The 20,531-nt window shown below is 25.4% G+C and overlaps 1 protein-coding gene across 2 annotated transcripts; it reads left to right on the top strand.

Annotated features, from left to right (window-relative positions):
* Positions 1–1,917: 1,917 nt before the first annotated feature.
* LOC145841850 (O-phosphoseryl-tRNA(Sec) selenium transferase-like) lies at positions 1,918–18,651 on the top strand. 2 transcript variants are annotated; one of them, XM_082949134.1, is made up of 10 exons: positions 1,918–2,054; positions 3,878–4,032; positions 7,442–7,560; positions 7,746–7,888; positions 13,678–13,847; positions 14,003–14,105; positions 14,582–14,803; positions 15,314–15,407; positions 17,599–17,695; positions 17,774–18,651. In XM_082949134.1, the coding sequence occupies exons 1-10, from the start codon at positions 1,941–1,943 to the stop codon at positions 17,961–17,963; spliced, it is 1,407 nt and encodes a 468-aa protein (XP_082805260.1). In that variant the 5' UTR covers positions 1,918–1,940; the 3' UTR covers positions 17,964–18,651. The 2 variants fall into 2 exon arrangements, with proteins under 2 accessions (XP_082805260.1, XP_082805261.1); XM_082949135.1 differs by having other exon boundaries at positions 1,981–2,054; positions 3,866–4,032.
* The last annotated feature ends 1,880 nt before the right edge of the window (positions 18,652–20,531 follow it).

The raw sequence follows: 20,531 nt of genomic DNA, 5'->3' as shown, positions 1-20,531 counted from the left end.
CCAAATTACATTTTACTGAAAGAAGAGACAAAAAAATTTATAAAATTAAAACTTTCAAATAGTAAAAATTAACATAATCTGGTGTTATATCAATTTAACTTTTTAAAATATCTGTATTAATAATAATGTTATACTTCAGTTTCTCAAATCGTCCTTGTGGTATCAGGGTTGCCACACACTCAGAGAACTATAAGAAACTCAGGGTATTTTGAAATTCTAGAAAATTTCAGGGTAACTCAGGATATTTTAACTTTTTTTTTTAATTTAGGATAACTAAGGGCAGTTTTTGTTTTTTATAAAAATCTCCGGATAGTTTTAGAGTTTTTTTCTTAATCTCAGGGCAGATTTTTTTTAGAACTTGAATGTGTATCACTTATTCAGTTTCAATATTTTGTTATTTTGTATATAATTTTTTTTTTTTAAACATGATTTTTGTTGATTTGTATTGATTTTGAAATGCTTATTTAAATAATTTTAGATATGTGGCTAGCTCTTTACTATTCTTAGGAACAATGTTTTAGTTTTTGTTTTTTATCAGAAATTAATATTTATCATGATTTGAGTTTATATTAAATAGAATTTTTTTTGAAATATAAACATTAAATTATGCTTAAATAAATTTTGATATACTTGATAACTTTGATTACTTATACAGTTAGATAAAATTATATTGTTTTATACGTCTTTAATTTATAGTTGTTTTCAGTAAAAAAATAAAAAATGAGTATTGACCAAACTTTAATCTTCAAAAAAAGTATCTCTCATAGTTTTAGTGAACTTCCAATGCAAGAGCACACACATACACACATAACCATCTTTTTAATTATTAAAAACAAAAATGAACATGAGGTATAATTAGCTTGCACCAGAGATAACTTTTTTTTAACAACACAGGGTGACTTAGGGCAGTGTTTTATCACTTAGTAGTAGGACAATTTTTTGTTTTTTACTTGGCTAGTGCTTGAATTTATTACTTATAGCTGAAATTTTAAATAGTTCTAAGTGAGGGGGTTAAAACACTTTTTTCACAATTTGGTCTTATTTTATATAGTTTTTACTAAGCTTCAAGTAGCTTTTTACAGATTTGAAAAATTCAAAATATTTTTTGAGATACAGCCAGTCAAAGTTGGAGGCAACAATAGGTTACTTATGGGAGGCACAAACTAAAACGGCAAACAACTAGAAATCACTAAAAATCTCTCTTCTCCTAAGTTTTTTGATATAATTACATCAAATTTTTAGGAAATATTCCTTGAAATGTTTAGAGAATTCTATTAGTACTAAATTTTAAAAATCAAAATAATAAAAACTATTTCTGAAAGAATTTTTTAAATATATCAAGAAACACTTCCTGAAACTTTGAAGTAGTTATCTCAAAAAACGTAGGAGAAGATAGTTTTTAGTGAAATAGTCTATTTTCGCTGTTTTAGTTTGTGCCTCCCATAAGGAACCTATTGTTGCCCACCACTTTGACTGGCTATATCTTAAAACTTATTAAGAATTTTTTTAAATTGTAAAAAGCATCTTGTAGCTTAGTAGAAACTATATAAGATAAGATCAAACTTAGAAGTGTTTTAACCGCTCCTATGCCCTTAACTTTATTGAAATTTTGACTTGTTGCATCAATTCAATTCAGTTTATTGTTTTTAAAAAAAACAGTACAAACTTAACTCAGCTATGCATTTATAATTTTAAAAGTTTGGAATGTTACACTCTATTTTATGTTTTTATTTTAACGCTTGAATAAGTTTTAGTTTTTTTTATATAAGCAATTTTGTTAAAGTGCAGCTTTTTTATTATACATTTAACAAGGTCAGATTTTTTTCTCACTGAAACTGGTAATAAATAGAACAGTAATTTAGCACATTTATTGTTATTAAACCTCTGTATACTAAAACTAAAAAGTTTTTAGGCATTTATATAGTTATAAATCAATTAAAATGGATGAAAAATCACTGGAAATTTGCAGTAGTCTTGTACCAAAGTCATACATAGATCAGAGCTTAGATTCTCTAAGTTCAAATAAAAACTTGTTCAATCAACTTCTATATCATGTAAGTTTGAAAATGTATGGTTTTGTTTTTGAGAAATATTTCTTTAGTTAAACAATATTTATATAAAAGTAAGGAATTAAATTTTTTTAACCAATCATATTTATTACTTATTTTATTGTTATTTAGTTTAATAATAATAATTTTTTAATTAAGAATTCAACCTATGTTTTTATAAATGATCAACAAAAACATTGGCAATAGTCTACAGAGCCAAAGCCTGGATTTTCATATGCCGTGCGACAAGCTCAAGTTAATATAAGTATGATCATACCAATTCGATCATCAGACCACAAGCCTTCGGTAGACTGATAAGTCCTAAAAAGAACAAAACTGATCTCAGTCTACCAAAGGCTTGTGGTCTGATGATCGAATTGGTATGATCAATACTTATGTATTTTTTAAAAGAAATTTAAATATAAATTTATGTCAAAACATATCAGTTTAAAAAGAAAATAAGTTTGATTTTTTATAGTCTATTTTAGTGATAAAAACTTATGCACACAGTAATAATGAGAACAAGAAGTTTTAGCTTTATTAATGAAAAGTTTTCTGTTTAAAGGGTAAATTTGTTGAAAAATTTGCATACTGTACTTCTAGTTTTTTAAATATTTAGATATATGTTTTAAAATACCATGTTTATACAGACTATGTTTTAAAATTTTACGTGAGTTTAAAAGTTACATAATTGATAAAACTTAAAATGAATGAAAGTAAAGCATTTTTTTACACTGTACTTCTGAATAAAAAGTAAAAATGTTAAATATGTTTTCTTTTAAGTTGTTTAAGAATGATTTTATTTTTAAGTAAATTATAAAAAGTTGGTAATGAAAAAAAAATATTTAAATCTAAATATTTAATTGAACCTTCTTATAAAACTAAATAAATTTACTTTTTTTTTTTAGTAATCAACAAACATATTTTTTTGTTTTTGTTCAAAATTTTATTATATAACATATGTTGTTCTGTCTTATTTAATCAACTTATCATTTATATTTAGTCAGTGTTGTTTATTTTATTTTTACTAAAATAATAATTTTGAAGAATTATTATTTTTTATAAGTGAATACAATTTTTTATACATATACTTGTAAGTCTAAAACTTTGCAAAGAAATTATCACGTTAATAAATTCTTAAAAACCACCCATGTATATTATATTCTGAAGTATTTAAATAGACTTATTTTGTAAAACTTGATATGATACTCAAACTCACTCAATGGTTTCATTAACTAAGTTTTTTTTTTGAAGTACAATATTTAGACTAGAGGTAAGAAACTTATCTAGTTGGCAGGAAAAATGAAGCAGACTTTTGTACATATAGCAGGATTTATTAAAATTTTTTTAACCCTTTTGTTTGTACAAATTTTTACAATAAAACATAAGTTGCGAGCAGATAATTTGATTTAACTAACTGCACCAAGTCTGCAGGCTGTAAGTTTTTCAGCCATGAATTAGACTCTGAACAATAATGTAACATTAAACCTACAAAACATAGTAATTAATTTGTTATTTTAAATAATATTATTGTATATATTATTATTAAAAACTTATATTTTCAAAATCAAAGTTTGTAATACTTTTTTTGCTATCCATTTTCAAAAAAAAATTAATGTTTCTTTATAATAACTGTTTAAGTTTTTAAGTATATCAATAAACTATGAAATTTTTTGTTTTGTTTTTTAGTTACTTCTATTATAACAGTTTTAAAACTTAAAAATGAAACGTAATTTATAAAGTAAAGTCTCTATAGTTTTTGTTGTAACTTAAAAATAATACAAAGCACACTACTATTCTTTTTAGTTGGTAATTAGTATATTTAACAGAAAAAGATACCAGCCAAGGGATGGAACATCAAACAGATAAAACTGTTTATAGAAAATCTGTCTCTGATGGATAGCAATAATAGCCTTGTGAGTTGTGGAGCTGGGGAAAGAGAAGGCAGAGTTTTCTCACAATTTGTTGCAGACAGACATCTTGGGTATGTTTTAGTTTTAATATTAAAATTGCTGTCAGGCAATAAAAGAACAAATAAATTTCGTGTTTTAAAAACCAAATTTTTTTAAATAAAATCTGTAGGAATTTTATGCTTTTTTTCATAAATTATTTAGATTTTTAGCAATTATCTCAATAACTACCTCAAGATATTCAATGATAATTATTTCTAGTTTTATCACTGATTGTAAATTACTAAAAAATTATAGTAACCAACACATTTATAGATATAATTAAACTAGTTTTTGTTGAAAGCATTACATACTAAATAAAATAAAATATGTAGATATCAAGTATGAAAAGTCATTTAGAAATAAGAGCTAATCTGATTCAGAATATACTACCAACTTAAATATTTTCTGAATTGGTAGTTGTAGAATATTTTTACTTTTGCAAAACTATACATTTTTATATTAGAAAAAACAAGTTGCTTATCTCTAAATATTTTTTTTTTTATTATCTTTTTTTATTAAATCTCCTAATATTATAGTCTTATCTAAAACAGAGTTTTAAACTCTTAAGTCAAATCACCAAACTTTCTATTAAAAAATGAAAGCTTGACCTTGATTCGAATGTACATTTAGCTAAATAGCTTGAATAGAATTTTAGTATTGCACTGTTTTTAATAAATTTTATTATGGTATTTTAATCAGTTTGGCTACAAAACCTGGAATAATGTAAAAATTTAGAATTTGAGAAATAAAAAAAAACCTGGAATTTGATCAAAAATTACTAGAAAACCAGGAAATTTTGGAATTTTAAATAACTTTTATACAGTTAAGTTGTAAACATTTGGTCTGACACCAAAAACTATTATATAAATAAATATTTTTTTTTCATTATCAAAATTTTTTTATCAAAAAACACATTTATAATAGCTTTACATTATATTTTGTTTTTGAACTACTTAACGCAATTTTGACCTTAAACTTAAATTTAAACTAAATTTAGACCCAAAAACATATAATTTGAAAAACCTGTAAAAAAAAATTTAGAAAGTTTGGAAGAAACTTCTCCCTGTGGCAACCCTGTTTTAATAAAAAGCATAATTTGAATACATATGGCTATGTAAAACAGTTTTGAATACTTGACTGTGGCTTTAAACCTACTAAGAAGAAGCAGGAAGTAGGATTAAATTATAGTTGAGCAATATAGTAAAACTTTGTGTTTTCTATTCTGAATTTTATGACCTTATTTTATGTTCTTGAAAATAGTCTTTAGAAAAATATGAAAAAGTTTGATTTTATCTGTAAATTTTTTATGTGCCAAGAAAAGGAGTTTTCCGTTATTTAGTCTTAACTTTATGATGGTTAGAAACGTAAACAAGTGGGAATCTAGTGTCATAAAAAGTTTATTTCTATGGTTTGATAGATTTCTAATTTTTTATCATTTAGGCGTCAACAAAACAAGTTTAAAAATAAAACTAACTTAGCTTTGAGTTTAATTTATGCTAAAAAAAGGTTCTAAAATACTTTTTTAACTTATTTAAAATTCCAATTAAGTGATATATTATTTTATAATATAAAACCAATCTTTAAGTATGAAGAAGTTTTTAGTTTGAAAAAGTATAAAAAGTAAGCTTAAGAATTTTAAATTGTTGGTCGAAACAATATGTTTTAGTATTTTTCACAACATAAAGTTTTGTTTTTTCAACTTTACTTCAGAAAATAAAAAGCAGACTATTTGCTTAGGTTATGATAATGCAAATGCTAAAAAACGATTGCCCATCCACTTTAAATCACTCCCTATTTTGCCCATTTAATACTTATTTCCTACTGATGTGTTGAAATCATCTGGGTGCAATATCCTATTTCTGCAACTAGCAAACTGTAATCTAAAAGCAAAATCGTCTTATCAGTATATAACTTACTGAATGCTGTTAAGAATTTATATTATTAGTGGGCAACAGATCTGGACCACTAACCGAAATCTATAGCACACCCCATTTGTTTTACCTTGTGAACAATCGATGAAGTTAAGTTGTTTTGACAACAAGTATATTGAAAACTGCTCTCGAAATGATTTACTCAGTTGTGCTTAATAAACAACAATTTTTTCTTATAAACACTTCTTTAATTTTATAGTGCAATTTTCGAAATTAAGTGGTCATGTGACAAATTCGCCCTTTTTTTAATTTTGACTTTTGGCATTTTTTGTCATTAGTTGGCGGCTAATGTTTATTTTATTGATAGTTGTTATCATAAGCTGTTCTAAACTAACTTGTTCATATTTCCAACCTGCATTTAAAAAGTATTAATGTTCCTATTTATGAGTTGGCTCAGTTGAACACTGTTTCAATATAATGTTTATAAGTTATTTGTTTCTTTATTGCTGTTGGTAGTTTAAATTACAAAGATTAAACTATATGTAACTGTAAAACTGATTGTTGTGGTTTCTTACTTAGATTAAACTTATAAAATTAGAATATTTAATATTTACTTTCTTGTATTTAACTTTTACTTTCTTGGAAATTTATATAACCATGGAGCACCAAACTTTCAAGCGTTTAGCTGTTAAAAAAGATCAGAGTAAGAGGAGTTTCAGCTCTATATTTAATCTTACCAAAATTAATCCCTTAACCTCAGGCCCCAAGAGTTACAGTCCGCTAAAGTTTTTATTAATAAGTCCAGCCTACAATTTTTTTTTTTATTCAAAATCTTGTCTGCTGAACAGAAATGTTGCCCTTTCCTAGTTTATATCGTAATTTTGACAAAACTATGTTTTTTACACACAACTAATTTCTAATTAGAGCAACTATTGTAAAGTATGCTGAATATGTTCATTCTATTCACTGTTTTATAGATAATTTTTTATTTTAGTTATAAGGAACGCTACAACATAATATACCATTATAGGGGTTGCAGAGCAACATAAATTGCCTTAAATACAGTTATCTCCATTACTTAAATATTTTTTCTATAAATTTTATTACAACTACTTATTTGAATATAGAATATAATATGAATCGAAGTAGTTTAAGTTGCTCAGTGCTCCTACGTCGTCACGATTTACTATTGATACTGAGTGTCTACTATTAAAATTTAACTGTTAATTTAAAATTTAAATTAAAAAATTTTTGCTATGGATTAAGTGTAGATGGTTTTTTTTTATACTTTGGGTAATACATTTTTACAAAACGATAAACTAAGAAAATATAAGTTTTTATTTTCAAATGTCTTTATAGAAACAAACGAACGATGGAAAATAACTGTAAGTTTGATGATTTGTTGAAACTGGGATAAAATAAAATTAGCATTAAACTCAAAATTATACTTTAACATACAAATTAAAAGATTTATCTATTACAATTAATATTACAACGCATTCTAAACGTTTAATGAAACTAATTTTATAGATATTTTGTTATACGTTTTGAAATATTGGTTTGTAATTAGGTTGTCCCATGGAGTTGGTAGATCAGGTGATGTTACTGCAGTTCAGCCAAAAGCTCCAGGATCGTCAATACTTAATCAGCTCTGCTCCAAACTGATCTTACACTTGATTCAGCTTTCTGGTTTGTTTAAGGTTTAGCATTGAAGGTTTTTAGTTTAACTAGAATATTCCATTGTTAAAACTAAGAAGTTAATGCAGTTTTTATTAAATTTTTTTAAATATTTGAATATACTTTTATTTTAAGCTGATATTAAAAAGTAGGTTGAAAAACTTTAGTTTATCTAATTGAATACAAAATTATTTCAGGAATAAAGTCAGCAAAATCCTCAATTATTGTTCCAATGGCAACAGGAATGACTTTGATGCTGACGTTTTTGACATTGCGATCCTCTAGACCTAATGCCAAATACATTATATGGCCCAGAATAGACCAAAAGTCTTGTTTCAAGGTAGATAAAAACTTAAACTTATAAAAAAATGTATTTTGAGTTCATCCTTAAATATTTGAAGTTTTGTAACCTCATTAACATCTCTTTGCATTGTAATTTTTAAAATTTGCTTTTCTGATTTGTTTACTTGTAGCAATATTTCGACTATCATCAGCAATACTGAGATGTTTTCGCACTTATACATTATGCAATAGACTGCTTAGTATAGGGGTGGGCAACGTACGGCCCGCGGGCCGGATCCGGCCCGCAGAGTGAAAATGACCGGCCCCCAAACCTTTTTTAATTTTAAATGGAATCCGGCCCGCGGACAACATTGATCCGGCCCGCAAGTGGATGATCCGGCTCGCTAAGCATTTTCAAAATTTATATAAAATCCGGCCAGCCAATTTAGTTATTACAAAACTTGTACAAAACCTTTTTTGAACTATTTCATTAAACAAAACTGTAAGACTTTGACCCTAAAAAAGTTCGTTAAAATGGCTTATTATTTTGTGGGTTCTGTTTCAAGTCAGTTGAAGTAATCCTTTCTCAAATTATCCAAAAACAATTGTTTGCTGAACTAACTTTGATGATCTCACCTACCATAATGTTTTCATAAAAATAGACATGTCAAAAATTGCTGTCGTTTACAAATAAGTATTAAGTTGTTTTTTAAACGTTTAAAAAAGTAAAAAAAAATATCTTTTTAAACACCGACAAATTTTTTAAGTCAAACTGCTCAAATTTAAATTTTTGTCAAATTTTTTAAGTTTAGATTACCATTTGCACTTTTTCTGCTATTGTTTTTTCATTAATGACTTTTTGATTAATTATATGGTTAAGTTTAGTGATGACCAATTGATGACAATAGTTTCGCTTAATAATAAGTTTGGTCGTCGTTTTGCAGACTTTTAACAATTAAGTGAAGAATTCGACATTATTTCATCACCGTCGACGTTTGACACCGAAAATGTACTTAGTAATATTGTTAGAACTGTTGAACTTCAATGTGGCAGTACACAAAAAGAAAAGTTCAAAACTGAAAAATTGACAGATTTTATAACTTACTTAACAAGTAAAAGTTTGTTAATTTAAAAAAGATGACAATGAAGTTATTTGTTTTGTTTGAGTCTACATATTTTTGCAAACAAACATTCTTAACCATGTATATAAACAAAAGTAAGCTGCGTTCAAATCTTACAGATACCAATTTACAGTCATTACTGAGAATATCTACTTCAAATAAACTTCCAGATCTTAAACAACTTGTTAAAATCTTTTATGATCCAAAAATGTTTCATTGATTACTTTTCAGTGTAATTATTCTTGTTAAGTTCTTTAAACTTAACATTTAAAGTATAATGTGACAGTTTTATGTTTTAGTTTTTCGTTTAGTAATATTTTCACTAGTGAAATCGATCTGAATCTAAAAGTCTACTAAACTAGAATGTTTGTTATGCTAAAAATATATATTAATTTCATTTTTGTTTAAATATTTTGTTATTTATGTTAGTACTCTTATTACAGTATTTTAGGTGCACTGTTTGATTAATGTTTTTAAAGTACAGAATTTAGTTAAATTTCGTAAGTTAATTATAACTATTTGATATTTTGAGAGTAAAAGTGTTAAAATTTCAAGCCAAAGTAATTTGTTATCTAGGCTTAACTGTTTTTTAAATAAGTTACTAAGAAAATTTGATATCAAACATATAGTTTTTGTTGCTTTTATAAGATTTTTAGATATATTTTATGTATTATTTATCGAGCCAAAGTTTGTCAACTTCTAAAGATGACCACGGAACTAGTTGTGTTGTTCGATACTTCATACATTTAAAAACAAACATTTCCGACCATAAACATTACGAGGATAAACTATCTTCAAACCTAATCGGTATTTCAGTGCATTTGCAGATTTTCCAAAACTTTCATGCAACTAGATTTAAACAACTCTAATACATGATCAACCTTAAGTATTTCATCGAAATCTTTTATCTATTTTTTTTTTGCTTTTTATGGTATTACTGTTTATTATATCAGAATTATTTTTTATTTAGTTTCTTTTATACATGCAAAAAATGTAATGAATCTTATTTAGCTTAATTAAATTAAATAACAGTAGTTTAATATTGTATTGTTTGTTAATTTTTGAAAAAAATACTATCTCTATAAACTCCAGATAAGGATTTCCAAAATTAATTAATTTCGAATAATTAGCATTTTTTTTATGTTTTAGCTGGAAATGTTAGGCTCGAGTAACTTTTAGTAACCAAATTATAATTTTTTAGGACTAACTAGTATTAATTCGGTCCAGAGTTACAATATACATAGAATTATGAATACTTAACTTAATTTAACATAAAATTTCATACTTAAGAACCTTGGTAATTAATGTATTGATTCAAAATTCTGAAATACCCGATCAATAAGCATCTAACCGGATCCAAACCATTTTGAAAATAGCTTTCATTCGGTTCCAGATCTTTGTCTAAAATTAGTATTTAGCCGGATCCGGATAATATGTTTAAAATGAGATTCGGTTCTAAAAAAGGATCCAGCTGAATCCAAAAGATCACTAACTTGAAATGATCCGGCCCGCTGAGGACTATATTTTTCTGGATCCGGCCCGTCAACTATTTACGTTGCCCACCCCTAGCTTAGTACAAACATCAACACAAATCCACGCGACATTCTAAAATTTAGGTCCATCCTCATTAGGACTCATCAGAAAGTCACAGTTAACCCTTGATAAAGTCTAACCAATCACGCTTAAGTAGAAAACGTTTAACAGAAAAAAGTACTTTTAAGTACAAAAGCAAACTAAAACAGGGTTGCCACAAGGTCAGGAAAAGTCAGGAAAAACTTAAGAAAATGACAAAAGTCGGGAAAAATTGGTATTTTTAAAAAAAGTCATGAAATTAAAAAATAATAATAATTAGTCAGACTTTGTCAGTTTAAATTTACAAAATTCCATATTTACAGTTTTTGTAAGCTTTTTAGTATTGATGATCTGTAGCAAGTAAACTTCCATAGTGAAACTGTGATATATGCACAAAAGTTTATCTAGCATATTTTTAGAATCAAAGTGTTTATTGTTTAAGAAAATAATTTAGGCAGCAAAATTGGAGGTAAAAATAAATGAGTGCAAATAGAAATGAAATGAAGCCCACAAGTTGTGGCTAGATTTATAGAAAATAATCTCTTCGACAATTGTAGGGGCAACCGATGAGAACGATTTAAATAAAATGAGGCAAATGGTTTTAACTGCCAAGAAAATGAAGCGGGATGCAGACCAGATGAAGGAAACAATGTTTTCATTAGATGAAGAGGTTGAAGTGCTACTAAAGAAACGGAGATAATAAGATTTACTACATATAAAAAAAACGGTGTCTAATTACCTTATTTATTCTTTTAAGGATTTAATTGTAAAAGTTTGTTACTGTTTTAAGGTTTTAGTTGTGAAAATTTGTTACTAAATTAAGGTTTTAATTGTAAAAGTTCTTTGTATGTCTTTTCGTTTATTTAGATACATTTATGTTAGGAAATGCTAAAAAATTGTGTCTTTTTTCGAACAAGCTGTGTTTATAAGGTAATAATACGAGTATTTTGCTGATAAAGCTGTTTATTGCAAATACATCAATCATACACAGATGGTTCAAGTGATGTAATGAAAGTTTGATGATTAAATTCAGCAATAAAACCGTTGTTGCTGTATAAAAATTAGATTGATTATATAGTTTCAAGTGTTGATTATGTATTTTAGAATAAATTTATATTAAGAGTTTGATTTAGAAAAGTTAGGAAAATTTTAGTAAAAAGTCAGGAAATTTTTCTCTGCTTGAACTGTGGCAACCCTGCTAAAATCAACTTTTTGACTGTGCTTATAAACGGATGCTTCAGTACCAATTAAATTAACCCCTTATTGTTTGACTTAAACAGCGGTTCAATTGTTACTATGTCTGCTAGATGGTTTTTTTCTGTTGTGGCTACAACAGTTATTATTAGCTAAATTTAATTTTTCAACTTGTTCAAAATTAAGTTACACCTAACAACATGTGTTGTTTAAGCAACATCCAGTGATCATTAGCTCAATTTTTGACTTAAAAGTTGAAAATAATCTTTACAAAATTTCTTCGACTCTATGTGGTAAAGAAGTTGTTTATAAAAGAGCCAAAAATAATTTGACTAATACTTGCAAAATCTTTTTTTTTTATGGTTTAAAAAAAATATTTACTAGAAAACAAAGTAAAATTTTAAACGTCTTTGCAAATATAGCCATATATATTTTGTAATCTAATAATAATATGTAATTTGTTATAGGTCGAAGGTAGAAGTTAAATACTTTTTATCTTTACCCATATATTAATTCTGACTAATGATAGTTTTCAAATTCCAGCCAGTTTATTTTGCTTCAAAAAAGGGCAATCCTGACTATGTGTAATTTAGCCCTACTGTTTTCTAGAAACTTATATATTTTTTTTACAAGGCTATATCTTGAAAATATTTTTTATTAAAATATTTGAATCTAAATCATACGTTTTTAAATTTTTTTAATTATTTTCAAAGGTGTTTTTGTCTAGAGCATCAGTTAATTTACGTAAAACTAAACTGTATAGATATTTAATAAAACTTTGTTAAAAAAGCTATGTCATAAAGAGAAAAAATTAAAACTAGTCTAAAAATTATGTATAGATTGAAAGTTGAATGATATTTACTGTAAAGCAGTTAAATATAGAAATTTTTTAAATTAAGAATTTTTAAGATTTAAATTATAGAATTTAAGAGGAAAACAAAGTTTTAATAACTTATTTTTTTCAAATAATGTATCGTTTATTTTTTAGGTGTTTTTGTTACACTTTTAAACTTACATTCTTTAATTAAGTTTAAAAATGTTTCTGTCATAGTATAAAGTATGTTTTGTCCGTTAAATTTATAATTTAAACTCAACTTTAAACCGATATAATAATATAAATATGTTTATATTTCAACTTAAAATTTTTATTTAATTTTAAACAATTAGTTTACAATTGTCTCTTTATGTTGTAACTTTTTGAACTAAGTTTTTTAAATATCTTACACTCATCTACACAGAATTTAAATTAAGGTTAAAAGCATACTTTTTAAAAACAGTAAGATAACAAGTTGAAGTGGTAAAATTTTTTAATTAGGCTCTTAATTTAAAAATAAGTAGTTTTTTAATGCTTTATTATTGAATATTTTATCGATTTTCATTTTTAAAGGATTTTTTGTAATTACTATAAATATCTTAACTAATTGCGGCCCACAGAAGACTTTCCTATACAGTGCGGCCCGCGAGCAATTCTATAAAGAAAAAAAATCAGTTGCTTATAAACAGCTGCTTACCTTTGCTATACAGTTTAGTTTGTAGCAAATTATAATCTATAATGCGCTAGACGAAAACATTTTTAATAAAGATTCTAAACTTATCAGAAATGAAAGTTTATGTTTAAACATCTTTAAAGATGTATATGTTAGTTAAGTTATACAAAGTTAGTTTTTAGACAGTTTAAAATTCTATATTCATAATTTTTTTTTCTTAAATCTTAAAAATTTACTTATAAATGTAGTTGAATTGCCGATCAAATATATTACAAAAAAATAACCAGTATTTCAATTTTGTAATGTTTTTTTATAATAAGTCATGTTGTTTAGGTTTAAATACTGTTTTATACATTTCATCTACAGCTTAATTTTCCAAGTCCTCGTTTTAGTTTTTGTAATATATAAATACATATTAGTATCTCTAAAAATCATATATATTTTTTATATAACTTAAAATTTATTATCCACAGTCAATGATTTCCGCGGGTTTTACGCCTATTGTTGTTGAAAACTTACTAGAAGGAGACGAACTTAGAACTGATGTAGAAGCAATCGAGCAGGCAATTTTACGCGTTGGTCCTGAACAAGTGTTGTGTGTTCATACGACCACGTCGTGTTTTGCTCCAAGAGTCCCTGAACGGTTTGTTAAAAACTTTAACTTATAATACAAGCAGAGATAACTAAAATTGTCGACCAGTATTTTGAAATAACTTTGTACAGTTTGTAGTTTTATTTTGACTTTATATAAATTAATGCAATTATTTTAGATAAAATATTATAAATCGAATTGAACAGATTGGAAGAAGTAGCTGTAATTTGTAAGAATTTTGATGTACCACATGTTGTAAACAACGCTTATGGACTACAATCTAGTAAATGTTGCCACTTGATTGAACAAGTAAATAGTATATATTAGATATGATCAAGCATTAAAAAAAAGAGTGAAATGTTATAATCAGAAACTTTAAAGAATCTAACAGCTACTTTAGATTTGTTATATTTCAGAATAAAATTAAAGAAAAAACAAGTTGTTTTATATTCTGAAATTAACGATCTAATCTAAGTAAATGTAAATTTGTAAATTTTGTTTACACAGTATACAGTGATGTACTGTAAATAAATAAATTTAAATTTTTAACTAAGTATGTTTTGACAGTTTACTCTGTTATTAGTTTTCAACTTTACCAAAAGTATTGACAAATTATAAATTTTTTATTAGACCTAATTCTAAAGATTCATAGATTTTATTTTTTTTAATTATAAAAAGTAAACTACTAAAATATATTTTTTATATAGAATTATAAGAGAATATATACTTTTTTTTATATAAGTAGAGGTATGTTTGTTTCATTTAAAAAGTCAATTAATTTGCAGGCAAACAGAGTTGGAAGGGTAGATTGTTTCATTCAAAGTTGTGATAAAAATTTGATGGTTCCTGTCGGGGGTGCAGTACTTGCCTCTCATAACAAAGAGTTTCCTGCTAAAGTGGCTGCAACTTACGCTGGTCGAGGAAGTAGCACTCCTGCCTTAGATATAACAATTACATTGCTTGAGATGGGTGTTGAAGGTTGGAACAAGCTTATGAAAGAAAGAAAGGTAATACATGTATTGTAGTTGGCGTAAAATTAGATCAACTCACAGTAAAGCTGCCACTTAACATGTTTTATAGCTAATAACTTTTTTTTTAGTTAAAACTTCTAACATCTAATAATATTCTAACCTATAAAACTGTATATTGACCTTGTATGATTTTTTTATTTGCTATGTCAAAAAAAAAATATTGTAAAACATTAGTTAGTATTTGTAAAAAGTCTTGTTGTATTAAAAAACTGTTAAGATTAGATATGCAACAATTTTTATTACTTACTGTTATACATCGGTTAAAATATATTTTTACTTGTTTTTAATTTGTTAATACCATTAAACCTATACCGTTTATTTAAAAGTATATAGTAACCTTTAAATTGAAACATTTAGTAATAATATTCATATGACGTGTATACGGAATATGAATCAAACTATAAAATAAGTGTGAGTTACAATATTTTTTAAGCTGTTTACTGTTTTTTTTTTTACTAATACTAAACTTTACGCTAAATTTTGTAGGAAAATTACATTTACTTAAAAGAAGAACTTAAAAAGCTTGCAAGTTTGTATGGAGAGAAGGTTTTAGAAGTTCCTCATAACCCTATATCTATGGGTATGTAAAATTTAACATTTAAAAAATAAACAAATATAAATCTATACAATTTTTTGCATTATCAACTATTTTAAACTCCGTTGTTTTAAAAATTTTAGTAAGAGATAAAAGTTATAATGTAAATTTCAAGACACACTTCTATAAAATGCAGGTATTTTTGAAAACTATTTTTGCTGAAAAATGCTTAAAAGTATTTAAAATATTTTAATAAAATTATCAATATCATAAAAATGTTTGATTATTTGTATTCTAAACGTTTTTTCAATCCAATAATGAGTTGTTAAATGATTTTAAAAACTTAAATTGTATGTGTTATATTCAGAAAAAGAAGTTATAGTTTTGTAAAATTTAATTAGTTTCTAACACAGAAAACTAAATTGGATAACGACTTGAAACCAGAGGAGGTTGGCATGCCAACTTCCAAGGGTTTGTTTAGGAGGGTAGGAGGGTCAATGGTGGACTCATGGCTAAGAGGTCTTTGGCTCTGAATGCGAGCACTCTTAGCCCGAGTTTGAATCCTAGTGTCTGGAAGACACTCTGGGTTTGGACTGACCCGTGACATAGTTTAATTTTACTTTAATAAAAATTATTTAATAATATAAAATACAAAATAGTTGAAATAAATTTATATACTAAAAACGTAATAGTAAACCAATTTGTAACAAAATATAAAAAACTTAAAATGAACAAGGTAGTTAAAATTAGACAAAAAATTACAATAAAAACTCAGGTATGAAAAAAATCAATAAAATTTTATAAATTGTTATAAAATTTTATACAATGTTAACAAAATTCAAGAAAATACTTAAATTTGTCTAAAAACAATTTAAGTATCTTGCTTATAAAAAAAAGTCAATAAAATTAGTCACTAGCACTCAGGAAAAGTTGATTCTGCTGGAAGACAATAAACTTCACTTCAATTCTTTCCTCAGAACTCAGACCACTCACTCTAACAATGTCCAAGCTTACAATACTCTTTTACTTGACTGAAGACTATTGTTATAGCAACAATTTCAAATTTAGCTTTCCGAACAACAAAGTGTTTCCAATTAAAAAATAGAAAATTGGAATAAAATAACGTATCGTTACAGACTAAATGATAACAATAAAAATAATATTGCAATATATAAAGAAATTTATTGTCATAAAATTTCAAACTATTATACAAAACCTATATTTTTATACAATTTTAGTTACATAAACGTATTAGATAATAGATATTTATAATATGTAAATTTATAATTTTAATGGTTAGGTTCAATGCTAAAAATAGTTTTAAAAACTTTAATGAAAAATAATGGGTTTCTCTAAAAATGTATACACACTCCCTTCAAAATCAAGTCTGTCTCTCATATCTTTTGTTAACTAATAGGTTTAAAAATAAACAATTAAGTTTTCAACTGTAACAAAGTCGATATTTATTTGAATTATAATAATTCTTAAGTTTTTAATTGTTTAATGTGCTTATACATTTCTTGGGATCCACATTTTTAACACAACCTGTTATTAATCAATTTAAGTCAAAAATTGTCATAAAAAAAAAGACTTTATTTTAGTACTTATGGTAACTATAAAGTTATTTTTGGGTCTTAGTTTTTAAACTTTTATAATGACTTTCAAAACATAAATCAATATATAATAAATGTTTTAATAGAGGTATGAAATGTTTAGCTTGCTTACAAAAGGCTTTTTTTTTAAACTATAAAATGATAAGACAATTTGAAACAAATCTTTGCTAAAATTACATTTTTAAAGTATGAAATATATAATGAACAGCACTGTCATGTTATAATAAGTTGATCAAAAATGAGTACAAAACTACTTTATAAATGTCTATTTTTCACTGAAAACAATCACAACTTGATAATTTACAATGTAGGTTTAAACCTTTTTGTTAAAAAAAGTTGGACTTTATAATTTGCTAAAAGTCTAAATAATACGAAAAAATCTATAAATTGAGTTTAAGTTATAATATTATGGAGTAATTCGTACGTTTAATAATTTCAGCTAGACTTTTATTGTAAAACAGTTGATTCAAAAAGGCTAAACTTCTAAAAAACGGGTAAAAATGAAAATTGTATAAAAGCTCAGTTAATATTTTATAGATTTAAATATGATGTCTAAAATAAATTGTTGCATAAAGTTTGCTGTTTCTAGCTTAGTTGATTTAATAAACACATCTTTATTTTAGTTATGACATTGACACCTCCAGAAGACAGCAAAGATGTAAGCAGGAAAATCACCGAATTCGGAAGCATGCTTCATACTAGAAAAGTATCTGGTGCGAGGTATCTGATTTTAAATTGATATTTAGTTGATTTTCACTCTAAATTGTTAGCACGTAACAAAGTTTAATTTGTTTGCAGAGTCGTAGTTCGTGGAGCTGCAAAGGAAATTGAATCTTTTAAGTTCACCGGTTATGGATCACACAGCGACAATTACCCTCATTGCTATGTAACGTTTGCAGCTGCAGTCGGAATGAAAAAGTCAGAATGTGATCTCCTCGTTAATAAAGTAGGAAAATGTTTGGTGGACTGGATTAAAACTTTCAAGTAAAAAAAAAACAGAGTTTAGTTTCTGCATTAGGATAATTACACGATTTTTATTGCAAGTTAGTATATATTTCACTACATTTTTTAATTTCATAAAGTGTTTTATATTTTTTATTATTACTTAAAATATTTTAGTTGTGTTTAAGTTTTTAAAAAGTTTTAGGTACGCACAAATAAATTTTTATTACTTTGTTACATTTAAAGAATTTTAAAGATAGTAACTGCACCTTATTTTTAATTAGCGCTTAAATTCCTGAAAATTACTGATTTAATTCTATAGTTATTTTGTAGAAAATGTTTATGTTTTAGTTAGAAACTTCAAATTATACAACTGATAACTTTATTGGTTCGTTTAAGATAAGATTCTGCAGTTTTTAAAGTTATCGTGCACTATTATGTATTTTATTATAATATATATGCATCTTTTTTTATATATTTTTTTCAAATTTCAATATTCTATAAACTTTAAGAATAAAGCTTATCTAACAGCAATTGGTATTTTACTACTGAGATACTTATTAAGATAAACTGAGCTTATAAACTAGGCTAATGTTGAACTTTGTAACAAATATTTGACTTTATCTCTTTTAGTTTTACTTGAAAGACAAATAATTTTGACAGTATTCTACTCACTATAATATGTTTTTAAATACTTTTGTACTAAATTTTTATTTTAATTGAACTTTTTTAGATAACACAATAAAAGTTAATTCTTATTATTAGGCAAATTCAAAAGCTTTTTAAAAGTGATTATACGCTTTAATACCAACAACTTTACTTGCACAACAAAAAACGTTTATTGTTTGAAAATAAGTTTAAAATTTATGTAGTTGTACGCATTTTAATGCTATATAATTAATTTAAGTTTAGTATAAATTTTCGTAACTGTATTGAATATAATTTACGAGCTGGAAATGTTTTTTACTAGAAAAGTATAAAATAAACTTTTAATAAAGTAACTAAAGTGTTTAAAAAATATGTTTAATTAGCAACTAAAAAACTTAAAGGTATACGAGGTAAATATTTTAGCATTATGAGGTAAGTATTCAATTTAAATAGTCATTTTAGGACTAATTTTATTGAAATTAAAGAATTTTTTAGTTCAAGTTTCAATTTTGTAAATTTTTCTTTCTACATTTGAAAACAGAATCAAGATAAAAAAAAGTTGTTGTAGTTGGTTAGTCATTTTATGATTGATTAAAAAGTAGAACAAGCGAATCAAAGTTTGAACAATTAAATACTATTTTACCACGTTACATAGGAATATACAGTTATATGTATATAAGATAAACTATTAAAAGTTAGTAAAATTTTCGTATACTTCTAATCTTTATTTTTAAGGTAAAGCATTAAAAATAGCATTACGATAATCGTTTGATAGATTATAAAAAACTAAATTCCGTAATATCAAAAATTCTTGATCAATTTAAAGAGTTTGATTCCAATTTCAAAAAGTGCTCTGTATCATTTCATAAGTTATCGAAAAAGAACAGAAAAATATTAAGTTGCATCAAAAATTACAAGTTAAGATTAAAAGTAAGTAAAGTATATATTAATCGATCACATTGTAAAATGAAGTATATAAATAAACGTTACTTAATAAATTTAAATTATTTTTTTTGATTATTAAAAACAGCTTTATAAATTTAAACTTTACTACTTCTAAAAATTGTATCTTTTTTATATAAAAAAGTGTAAAAAAAAATAGCTTATGGTATTTAAAGCTTTATAAATTAAGAGTAATATAAAATATTTATATTAAAAACAATAATTAAAGTAAAATTAAAACGAAGGTTAAACAAAAAGTACCAAATATACTATACTTAAGTTTCAAAAAGTGACTAAAGTATAAAATAAAACTGTCGTCTAGTAATAACATTTTTGAATAATATTTACGTTTATGTGCTAAATAATCAACATTAAATTTTTAGTAGTATTGTACTTAAAATTTAACAATTAATGCTTATTGGTCCGTTGTACAATGTCAGTGGTTAACATATATTTTACCTAGTATCAGTCATTAATCTATAACAGGGTTTCCCAAACTTTTTTTTTTATAGCCCCCTTTAAAGAAATTAAAATAGCTATGGCCCCCTTCAACAAGATTACTCGATAAGCTACCATTAAAAGCACCTAAGATTGTTTTTTTTTTTTGGCTGTTCATCAACAACTCCAGAAAATCTAGTCTAAGTTTCAAAACTACAATTAAAAACACCTAGTACTTTTTTTTGCTCTTCATCACCTACTCTAGAAAATCTAGATAAAGTTTCAAAACTACCATTAAAAAAACATAAGACGTTTTATTTTGCTCTTCATCGACAACTCTAGAATATCTAGTGGCTCCTTAACTGCACATAGCCCTCTCTTTGGCCCTTTGGTGCTCATGGCCCGCTGAGTACCTGTGTTGGCCGACTTTAGGAAACCCTGATATATAATAACTATGGCATGTATTTTATTAAATACTCTTGAATACTCTATTAAATATTCTTTTTTGCAGTACTTATTTTTTACATAACTATTTTTAATTTGTTAATTGTACAACACAAAAAAAAAATATGTAAGTTAAGTAAAA

Source organism: Thalia democratica, chromosome 8, assembly GCF_965202585.1.
Source record: "Thalia democratica chromosome 8, ktThaDemo2.hap1.1, whole genome shotgun sequence".
NCBI classification, from domain to species: domain Eukaryota; kingdom Metazoa; phylum Chordata; class Thaliacea; order Salpida; family Salpidae; genus Thalia; species Thalia democratica.
This window is presented reverse-complemented; position numbering and strand designations above follow the sequence as displayed.